This window comes from Eptesicus fuscus, chromosome 5, assembly GCF_027574615.1.
Source record: "Eptesicus fuscus isolate TK198812 chromosome 5, DD_ASM_mEF_20220401, whole genome shotgun sequence".
In the NCBI taxonomy this organism is placed as follows: Eukaryota; Metazoa; Chordata; class Mammalia; order Chiroptera; family Vespertilionidae; genus Eptesicus; species Eptesicus fuscus.
Genome location: NC_072477.1, coordinates 32,130,235 through 32,141,837, shown reverse-complemented (window position 1 = coordinate 32,141,837; position 11,603 = coordinate 32,130,235). Strand labels below are relative to the sequence as shown.

The 11,603-nt window shown below is 42.1% G+C and overlaps 1 protein-coding gene across 2 annotated transcripts in view; it reads left to right on the top strand.

Annotated features, from left to right (window-relative positions):
* Positions 1-6,376: 6,376 nt before the first annotated feature.
* SNAPC1 (small nuclear RNA activating complex polypeptide 1) overlaps positions 6,377-11,603 on the top strand; it is a 30,224-nt gene continuing 24,997 nt past the window's right edge. For both annotated transcript variants that reach the window (XM_054716007.1, XM_008138971.3), the window contains exons 1-4: positions 6,377-6,562; positions 8,689-8,848; positions 9,013-9,153; positions 9,819-9,923. In XM_054716007.1, coding sequence (XP_054571982.1) covers positions 6,435-6,562; positions 8,689-8,848; positions 9,013-9,153; positions 9,819-9,923 — 534 coding nt within the window. In that variant the 5' untranslated portion in view covers positions 6,377-6,434. The remainder of the gene's footprint in view (positions 6,563-8,688; positions 8,849-9,012; positions 9,154-9,818; positions 9,924-11,603) is intronic.

The following is an 11,603-nucleotide window of genomic DNA, read 5'->3' as shown; positions in this document are numbered from 1 at the left end:
AAGTAGTTGTTTAATATCCCCAGGTCGAAATAAAAAATTATTTTTCTGATAGCAAGTTATCTTGAGTTGAAAACTAGAAGTTGATGTAGTTTTCAAATATTAGTAAATGGTCAGATTATGTAATGACCGGGTCTGAGAAAATTACTTGTGACAGCAATGATTTAGAAGAGAAAGCCACTTCTAAAGGACAGTAGAGCTGGAAGAAACAACCTCTGGTCACCCCAAAAACAAACCCCATGGAGGGCTTGAGGCTGAAATAGCAGAAACAGCCCTTCCTTCCCAGCATTCATTGTTTTCTCTCTCTCTCCCTCTCTCTCAATCACAGACTTTTAAATATCTTTATCTATGAAGTATAACCATACCCTAACAATTATAATTCTATAATAGCTCTTCTCCCCTTAATGTTCCTGTCCCCTCCCTATGCGTGCCTACTTCCCGTTCTCTGGTACTGCTATGAATGAATGACCATTGTATGATTTTCACACTTGAAGAAAGTATGGTAAAGAATTTGGTGTGCCGAAACCGGTTTGGCTCGGTGGACAGAGCGTCGGCCTGCGGACTCAAGGGTCCCAGATTCGATTCTGGTCAAGGGCATGTACCTTGGTTGCGGGCACATCCCCAGTAGCGGGTGTGCAAGAGACAGCTGATCGATGTTTCTCTCTCATCGATGTTTCTAACTCTATCCCTCTCTCTTCCTCTCTGTAAAAAAAATCAATAAAATATATTTAAAAAAAAAAAGAATTTGGTGTACTTTGTTCATGTGTTCTAAAGCCTCATTATTAACCTTGGAACTGGAAATAGTTCCCCAGACAGCCTAGCACTGCTTGGTGAAATGACACAAAGATTAGGAATTAAAATGAAGCTAACATCTCATAAGTATTATATGCTAGACTTTGTGCTAAGCGTTCTGCATGTTATCACACAATCTTAAAAAAAGGAACCTAATGAATTAGTACTTGCATCTCGTTCTGTAGATGAGAAAATAGTCTTGGAGAGGTGGCCATCAGTAGTAGCTCCATAGCAGCTGGTGCTAACCACCTTGCAGTGTTAGTCCAGAACATACCCTTTTCCTCATTAACTTTAAATAGCAAACAGGAAAAAACAATGGGGTGTAGGGAACTGAAGGTACGTGTCTCTTGAAGGTAATGAAACCATACAGAACTTGGAGGGGATGTCCTAAGAGGAATGGCAAGACAAATGGAAATTAATAAAAGTGGTATTTTGATATGCTATTTAGCTGGGCTTTAGTTTGAACTACAGGTTCAAAAAATAGTCTGAATTATGTCTCCATGACGTCTGGTTATGGAGACATTATCAGGTAAATGAGATAATGTATGAAAAGAACAACAGCAAACTAACCTGCCATAGGAATGTATGGTATGGTTCTCCCAGAACCGTTCGACTTATTTTCTAATAAGTTTGTATAACCTCACAATTATTGCAAATATTTCCCCTTTTTTGTTTGTTTCATTGCAAATCTTGATTTCCCCTAAAACCTCTAAAACACAAAAAGGATGGACTTAAAAGTTACTGGCTTCACAGAATCTAAAAAATTATAGAAGTTCAAATTTCCATTGTAGCAACATCAAAAACAAGTTGCAAAGAAAATGGATTTTTTTTTTTTTTAACAATTGGGTTTGGTTAAATAAAACCTTCGCAAACATACTGCTAGCTGGAACCAACAAAAATGTGAAGAAAATTTTTACTCGGGTGTTTTTTTAAGTCTGCCACTTACCACTTTGCTCCTGTTTCATCCCTTTACATAGCGCTGAACCCGTCGTCCCCAAAGCATTTTACAGAGAATTAGTTCAATCGGTAGAACTGATACGAAATAGTCTACCTATAAGATAAACGCTACACCTCACCACAAATCTGAATGCCTTCTGGAGCTCTGTTGTGTTCACACCTTTCAGAGGTTTGGGCATAATTTTTATTCTTACCTGTAACGGACGGTTTTACCCAAGACGCTGCTCAGACACCCGATCTCCTTGTATTATTTTATTTCCTTTATTCCCTTGTCTTGGCTCCATTCCTGCACGGAGAGGAAAGGCAGGTGCCTGAGAGCGGCAGTGATCAGACCCTCGGCAGGAAAGCACCAAGGATGCGGAAGGGACCTGGCATCCCTTTGGTTCCCGGTGCCCCTGGTACTTCTTAAGGATGCGAAACTCGAGCCGCGGGGCGAAACTTCCCCCCCGCCCCGCCCACCGCACTGCAGGCCACGCCCCGGTACGTGCTGGGCCGCAGCACCGCAGCCAGGCCCCCGCCCTCAGCTCCGCGCCCCCTGGGTTTGCGGCCGGCGCGGGTCCCCCGCGTCTACTCCCGGCTGCTGCCTACGTGTGTGAGCGCATGTGGGGAGGCCGGCGGGTACAGGAGGGGTCAGCACTGCCCTTTGTCTTCGGCGGCTTGTCCAGTTCTGGTGCCTAGCTCTTCCCCAAACCTGTTTTTTGGATGGGTGGTCGGTCGGGGCGGAACAGGTGTTGCCATGGAACTGTCTCCGAAATTGCCAATCTAATGCTTTGGGGTGTGAAGCTGTGCTTTGTAGAATAGAAAATTATCTGAGGTCTCCTAACAGGTTGGACCTTGGTTACCTATGTAACAGTTTGTTTTTTAATGTCATCTACTAATTGGATCAAAAATAGAGGCGTTAAATATATTCCCCTTAAGGCACCCAAAGAGAGTATATTTTAAATAAAGCACTTTGAGGTGTCTCAGATGAAGGAAATGGAAACTTTAGCTGCCCCAGGTGTGTGTTTGTTGTTGTTGTTGATTTGCTTGTCCTGTTTTTTGTTTTTTTTCTTCGTTTGTTGTGTGCCTGCACCGTATTGAGGCCAGATATTGAAAGTTCTCTGGGAGAAGATAATCTTGATGGACAGAAAGGAGGTGAGTTTATGGATACAGAAAAGCTTGGGGCTCTAAATTCAATCGGCTGTATTTAGTGTTAGGATTTCGCAGTTTGTTGTAAAGTACAAAGGCAGGTATTGTTTAGAATAAATAACCTCACCTCTGCATAGTCACGGGTGACTACAATATACATTTTATTGTAAATTATTTTCTAAAGGGAAATTTATTGTTTATGGGTTTTCAAATAGAATTTACCAGAAAGTAATGGTCTATTTTTTAAAAAGTAGTCAATGTGTTTTAATTACATATTTTACTAATAAAAACTGATCGGTAGCCTCAATCATGGTGTGTTTGATTGCAAAGGTGCCATGTAAGGAGAGTGATAAACTCTTTTGGCTTTATGAATACTTAATAAATCATTATAAAATGGTGATTCTCCACAGAGAAGAACAAGCTGGGGTGTGTGGGGGGATGGGGGGTGAAGGATTGTGCAGTGTTTAATCACAATGGGTAATGCCTTTTAAAACATTGAGAAAGCATATAGGCTAGCAAGTAAACTAGAGTCTGTTAAGTCAAATCTATTTTTTAGAGATTTTGAAATAGTAAAACATTAAAGAAACATTATTTTAGGTACAGACCCCTTTCCAAATATTTCTGCATAATATTTGGTCTTAGAAATAGATTTCAGTGTTTCTACACACAACTGCAGTGACAAACTTTAATAGGAGCACTAAACTAGCTGCAGGGTGAGCCATTATAAACTTTTGCCTCACTGCCTGGTCTGCTGGTAGAATATTTAAAGCAAAAAAACTAACCAACGTGACCTGCTAACACTGCAAATCAGTGAGGAGCCAGCTCAGCCAATATGTCTCTGGGCAAATTCAACTGCCAATATTTGCTACCCCTGCGAACCTCAGCTTTCTTACTTTACTGCTCATTTTTTTACCTTCTCTGATCATTTATGTATCTTACTTCCCCTACTAAACTCATAGTTCCATCAGAGCATGCTTCCCATCTGATTCATCTTTGTTACAAAGCCTCCTCTGTTTGCAAGGACAACTCACACATGACTGAGGTGGGAGAGGAATTCATGTGAATGGGGATCAGAGTTGCAGAAGAGGGAATACAGGATCATGTTAAACAAAAACCTTCACCGCCCGAAACTTTTGTGAAAGAGTTTATTGAGCCATATGCCAGCCATATGGCCAGGTCCTGGGACATACAGTCTAAACCAGTGACAGCAGGGCCAGATGGAAAATACGCACACGTCTGCCATTCTGGAGCCGATGGAACCCTTTTATACAATGAGTTTAGGGAAGAGAGATGTAAATTGTTTTTGAAAATATTGACATTGACTGTAGATGAAGGGGTGGGGTGAAGACAAGATGAAGCAGAGGCAGTTCTAGGATAGGTGCCTAGTCCATAAGGAAGAAATATTTACTAGTATTTTTTTTATTAGTTGTGCGCAAGAGTCCGAAAGTTCATGCATAAAGAAGGACTTGGTGGTCTCTGGTTGGTTCGGTTTCAACAAACATTCAGGAATGTGAATCGTTTTTCTTAGTTTTAGCACACATATTAGCTGAGTGCTTCCGTTGTCTCCCACTCTCCAATCCACTGTAATTTAATTTAGGACAGTGGTCGGCAAACTCATCAGTCAACAGAGCCAAATATCAACAGTACAACGATTGAAATTTCTTTTGAGAGCCACATTTTTTTTTAACTTAAACTTCTTCTAACGCCACTTCTTCAAAATAGATTCGCCCAGGCCGTGGTATTTTGTGGAAGAGCCACACTCAAGGGGCCAAAGAGCCGCATGTGGCTCGCGAGCTGCAGTTTGACTACCACGGATTTAGGACATTGCAGAATTTATCTCTTGCCAACCATTTTCTAGCTCTCCCAATGAAATCCATTCATTGAACAATTACTGAGGGTTGAGTGAGTCCAAGATGTTTGCTTTTGCTCTGAATGTTTGTGTCCCCTCAAATTCATATGTTGAAACGTAACCTCCAAGATGGTTAGTATTAGGAGGTGGGGGGCCTTTGGGAGGTGATTAGATCATGAGGATGGAGCCCTCATGAAGGGGATTCAAAGCCTTATAAAAGAGGCTCCAGAAATTTCCATTGCCCCTTTGGCCATGTGAGGACGCAATGAGAGAGAATCTTTGATCGGCTGCCTCCTGCATGCCCCACACTGGGGATCGAGCCCACATGTGCCCTGACCAGAATCCAACCGTGACCTCTTGTTTGATGGGTCCACACTCAACCACTGAGCCACTTTGGCTGGGTCCTAGGCTTTTCTATCATACTAGAGGCCCAGCGCACACATGAAATCGTGCACGTTAGGGTCCCTAGGCCTAGCCTGGCTTCCATTGCATGGCCTCTGCCACCCTGCCACGCTAGGTGAAGCTCCCTGCCCCTGGATGCTCCACGATGCTCGTGGCCCCTCCACTGCTCCACAAAACTCCCCCCGCCCCGCTCCGTGAGGCTCTCCTAGCCCCCCACCCCGAAAATGCTCTGTGAAACTCACCCGCCCCACCACTTCGAAACTCGCTGCCGCCTGGGTGACTGCTCCGCTAAGCTCACAGCCACCCTGCTCAACAGTCCCCAGTCCTGCCCCGCCTCCAGCCCCCCTCATGGTGAGCGGCTTGGGGGCTGGAGGAGAGGGGGGACTGAGAGGTGCTCCATGTACTTCATGGTGACCAGTCACCCGTTGGGTCGTGATGCCACCTAGCTCTTTATATATATTAGGATAAGATTGTCCTAAAGAATAAAAACAGCATGCCCTGCAATCAGAGAAATGGTGAAAAGTACAAAATATTACTCCATATCTAGCTCTAGGGCTAAGCCAATTTAGCCACATAATCAGTAAGTATCTATACTGTAATTTTTTTTTGTTAAGCACTGTGCTAGATGCAGCACAGGGGTGGGTGGGTGGTGGGGAGATATTTACAAAACAATTTCTCACGAGTGCTTGCAGAAGACTGCTAGGGCTCCAAGGAGGGAGCCACACAGCTCCCTGTTGTGTGGTTATAGACGGTAAGAGCACGAGTCCAGTTCATTTTCCTAGTAAACCCTCTTTAGATCCTCTGGCCACGAGCGGGTGGGCTGAGGCTCTGAACTGTTCTTCCCTAGCTATAAAAGTTGACTTTTGTCCCTCTGCCGCTTTAAGGGAGAGTGATAGTAGGGGTAAAGCCAATTTTCATAAGCTAGCCCAGTGGTCAGCAAACTGCGGCTCGCGAGCCGCTGTTTGCCGCTCTGTTGATTAATGAGTTTGCCGACCACTGAGTTAGCCTAATGTAGACCTAATTTCTTCTTGGGATCACAAGACACTTGAGATGTACACATCTTCAAAGAAATGAAAAGGACCGATCTTAATCCCGTGTTAACGGAGAGTTGAACGCTACACGCCCGCGCACGCGCAGTAAGCATCGGGGACCTGCGCTTGGTCCGGCTGGAGGTGGAGCAAAAGGAGCCGGATATGACGTCGCGGAGCGCGTGCGGGTGTCACGTCGTAGGAGGCGGGGTGTCCGGGCTGGGTTTCCTCGGCGACCGCCGCGGGCTGGACCGCTCGCGGGGTGCGCAGGGTTTGCAGGCATGGGGGCCCCTCCGGGCCTGCAGGCCGACTACGAGGAGCTGCTCAGCCGCTTCCAGGACACGGACAGCGTGCGCTTCGAGGACTTCTCGGAGCTCTGGAGGAGCATGAAGTTTGGGACCATCTTCTGGTGGGTGTTCCTCGTCCGCTACCCGCCTCTCCCCCACGCCCGCTCTGAGGCGGCGTAGGTAGTTGCAGACCTCTCTCCGCCTCCCTCCCGCCTCCCGCCGCCGCCCCTGAGAAGAGAAGGGCTTGGAGAAGCGGCAGCCTCTGAAACCCACCTCCGCTTCTCCCGGGTCTCCTTCGGTGCTCCGGTGGCGCGCTTTCCTTGGGCGATTTCATTGGCTTCGGTTGCATCCTCTTCCCGAACTAAACGCTCCTCTCCTCTCCCCTGCCCCAGCCTGGCCGAGGTCCCCATCGCTTGCCCTTCTCCAGTCTGGTTCTTCTAGAGCCCCCATATTTCAAAACAAAAGAAGCACCTAAGCAAAGACAAAAACCACGATTGGATTCATTTTACCTGTAACAACCTGAGTTCTCTTTCTAACGTGCACATTTGATCAGGGCACTCCCTGGCTTACTACCCTCCCGTGGTTGCTATGGCCTTGGGGTACAGCTCAAATTCCCTAACCTGGTTGGCTGGACCCTCTGTGATTGGCCTCTGCCCTTCTCTGCAGCTTCCTCGACCAACCCCCTCCCCGCACCCTCTCGGCGTTTGCTCAGCCTGGAGCTTTCCCCAACGCCCTTTGCCTGGCCGCTGGATTCCTCCCTCAGATTTAAGTTCAAATGACAGTTCCTCAGGGAAGCCTTCCTTCGCCCTTCTAGGCTAAGTAAGGGGTACTGCTCTTTTTTTCCTGTAGCATTCTGCTTATTTTATCTCTCAACTACATTTTATTATAAGTGTGTCGTTAAAATGACAGTATTAGTGTTTAAGAGCCCAGATTATGGAGCCCACCTGCCTGATTTGAATCAGAGTCCACCTACTGTGACTTTTGGTAAGTTACTGGCCTGAGCTTCCTTACCTGTAAAAGAGGGACAACGGTAATACCTCATAGTGTAGTTCTGAGGATTAAATGAGCTAATTAATATATGTTAAGTGGCCCTCATTATTGCTATTATTTTTTTAAAATTTCCCTCCATTACACAGAGCTCTGTGAGGACAGTAACTGGATGCGTCTGGTATCCTTTAGCATAATACATATAATACTGAAAAGGCTATGTAATTGAATGAATGAATTCAGGAGATGGAGGGTGGAGAGCTGCTTGTTGTACAATTAATGATAGGAGAGAAACTTTTTTAATAGCTACTACATGTAATGCATTTATAGCTTAATGTATTTAATCCATAGAACAACTGTGAAAAGCTGGTATAATGGATGTTTTATAGATGAGGAAAATGAGGTTTAAGGAGGTAAAGTAATTCTCCCTGATCACACACCTAGTAAGTAGATGATAGAGCAGATATGGAAACCTATATGTTTGCCTGTTTGCAAAACCCATGATCTTTTACTGTAACCCCTCTTGGGAAATGTGGTAGTTCAGGAACATTTTGCTGGGGTTACCTCATTTTTTAGCTAATGAGAAAAAAAACTAAAATGAGGGGAAAAATAGAGACCACTTGAGGAGTAGGGGATTTTCTTTAGAAGTTGCTTTGGTTGCCTGCACTTAAAGTAGGTATTTCGCATTCTTGTGTTGTATTTATTATTTGAAGAGCCCAGGCTTTGGAAGTAAAGTGGAATCTACTTTCCTCTCCTGCTCCTGTTCCTTGTTTACTTTGGTGAGCTTCGCCCTGAAGAACTGAAAGGAGGGGGTGGAATGGATTTGTGGTCTCTAACGTTTTTTTATCTAGGTGTCCCAAGGACAAAGGAGGTTTAGTGTGAATCCCTGAGTGTACTGGGGAAAAATATCTATTATATACTAAAATACATGTAGCTTGTGTATTTTATTCTGTAACATAATCATGCTTATTTTGATATATAAATTCTTAACCAGGAATAATATGCGTCCCCCACCCCCTTTGCTCCCTAATTCAGCAAGTCAAATTGATGCTTTATGAAGCTGCATCATGTTTACCTAGAGTACGCCTGTGCCTCAGTGGAGGAAATACAACCAAAGATTAGGTCTTTGTGCTTGAATCAGGAAGGGATTAGATGTGGAACGCCCACCCAATTTCTAGCAGCTGCTAGAATATACCTCTTGTAATTTTTGTTCATTACTTATTTACTTAAGGTCATAACATATTTTCTCTTTGTTTTCTAGTGGCAAGATGAGAAATTTAGAAAAGAACACATTTACAAAAGAAGCTTTAGCTTTGGCTTGGCAATATTTTTTACCTCCATACGCCTTCCAGATCAGAGTTGGTGCTTTGTATCTGTTGTATGGATTATATAACACCCAACTGTGTCAACCAAAACAAAAGGTAATACTTGATGAGTTGTTTTCCACTAGCAGAAACACTAAACGGGTACAATATTTTTACAACAAACTTGATGTATACAGAAATGCCAGTGTTTCAAAATATAAAACATCTGTGAAAGAAGATTTACATTTAGTAACTGCTTTTTTTGCTTCTCTTGTTTGCAGATTAGAGTTGCCCTGAGAGACTGGGATGAAATTTTAAAATTTCAACAAGATTTGATAAATTCGGAACATTTTGATGTAGCCTATATTTTTAGGAAGCTACGACTAGACAAAGCATTTCATTTTACAGCAATGCCCAAATTGGTATGTTACCTAAAATAAATTGTTTCTTCAAAATGAGAAATTATACTTCATTGTCCATAAAGTACCTCAGTCTCCATAACGTGGAAAGATTATTATATAGTTTCCAATACTTGTAGAAAGGCTTCCTAAAATAGGAGAAAGTGCTTTCTGTTACTTTTTGTTGCAATCAAAATCCAGGCTCTGCTTTTAAATGCTGTGTATTTCCGAATGCCATCTGTTAGGCAGATTGTTAGGAGAGGACATTAAATTCAGTATCTGCATTTGTTCATTCTTTATTCGAACATCAGAGAGGATAAGGCTGAAAGAGGACCAAAGAATTTTAATGTTAGTTGGTGAAAAGTTGAAACTTCCACTAATAAAATATATTTCTTTGATCTTATGACAATTGAGAAACTAGATTAGAAGAGCACTAGGTTCTAGTTCTGGCTCTGTCATCATCTGGCAAATATGGAACGTCTTTGAATATCTGAATCTGTAAGTACTTGGCATGGCATCTTAAGGATTATCTCAAAAGTCTAACAGTCTTTAAAAAATGGATTATTTAATAAATATGTACTTAGTGCTGCTTTTGTTTCATCCATGTTTACTGATAGACAACTTTTGCTGCTGTCTAACTTATTTCCATACTTAAAAATATACTTTAAAAGACATTCATTATCAAATAGCTGTCATTTAGAATGAAGAAAAAAGTTCATCGAACTCAAGTTACGGAAGAATTTAAGGAACCAAATGATCGTGTAATGAAACTTATCACTTCTGATGTATTAGAGGTAAATTTCTTTTATTTCTTGAAATTTAAAAATAAATTGTTTTATTGTTAACTATATATTGAGGTTATACCTTTATCTACTGGATACTGAAAAATTTTGAATGATTTTAGCCATAGAATGAATATTATTTTCTCTAAAGTATCAGAAATAATACACCCTAAATATATCAAAGTTTATGGAATAAATCACAAAATACAGTAAGAAACAAAGATGTAGAAGACTGGATTTTGACTCAGGATATTTAGATTCAGATACTGAAACCACCATTTGTATTTGACTTTTTAGGTAGATGATAAAACAAGAATTTAAAGTGACTTTATTTTTTTTAACAATGTGTATTTATTTCCTAAGTTCCTTTTTACAATGCTTATTTGAAAGCCCACTATTGAAAACTAGGAAGATTTAAGAGAATATAGGCACAAAGGCCTGTCTTTTAGGGTGATTGGAGAAGAGGGTCTGAGGGCCAGGCTACGAGATGCCTACTCTTAGAAGCTTCTAGGAATGGAGTAGTGTGAAGGCATCCTGACTTTATCTCACAACTTTGGCTTGTCACAGATCTGCTTTGGGAGCCTTTTCTCTCAGTACCTCTGTTAATTCTATTTGTCATGTCCTTGACTAGCCTTTGACCCATACTCATTGATAATCCTTAAATTTAATAATTTTCTACTTGCAAATGCTTTTATGTCTCCATGTCAGCAGACCTGAATTCTGGTCATGATTCTGCCACTCAATTAGTTTTAGTTTTGTGGTTAAGGAGGCATAATAAAATGAAAAGGATAGGATATTGAATCAAACATCTGATTTTTAAAAATATATATTTTATTGATTTTTTACAGAGAGGAAGGAAGAGGGATAGAGAGTTAGAAATATCGATCAGCTGCCTCCTGCACACTCCCTGCTGGGTATGTGCCCGCAACCAAGGTACATGCCCTTGATCGGAATCGAACCTGGGACCCTTGAGTCCGCAGGCCGACGCTTTATCCTCTGAGCCAAACCGGTTAGGGCAAACATCTGATTTTTAATTCGAACTCTGCTACTTAAATATGACCTTCAGCTAATTATTTTATTTCTAAGTCTTTTTGTTTTTCATTTATACAATTAAAATAATGGCCATTATGTGCTGAATTTTCAACATGTACCAGGAACTATGTTAAATATTTATGTTATCTCCCTAATCATCATAGTAACCTTGCAGAGGAGGTGGTATTTTCCTGATTTTAAAAACAAGGAAACTGAGGCTCAGAGAAGTTATGTAATTTGCAAAAAAGTAAGGTGCAGCCTGGCTGGTGTGGCTCAGTGGTTGAGCGTCAACCCATGAACCAAGAGGTCACCAGCTCGATTCCCAGTAAGGGCACATGTCCAGGTTGCTGGCTCCATCCCCAGTAGGGGATGTGCAGGGGACAGCTGATGGATGTTTCTCTCTCATCGATGTTTCTATCTCTCTATCCCTCTCACTTCTCTCTCTAAAAATCAATAAAAACATATTTAAAAGTAAATAAAGAAATTAAGGTGTAGACACTGGATTTGAATGTCCAAGTCTATAAGGCTCCAAAGTCCAAGCACTTTATTTTGTGTCTTAACACTTTAATTTTGTATAATGATTTACCAGTACATTATACAGAGCACTCTCACTTTTATAAAATCAGTGGGTTAGGTGGCATTACTTAATATTTTTACAGT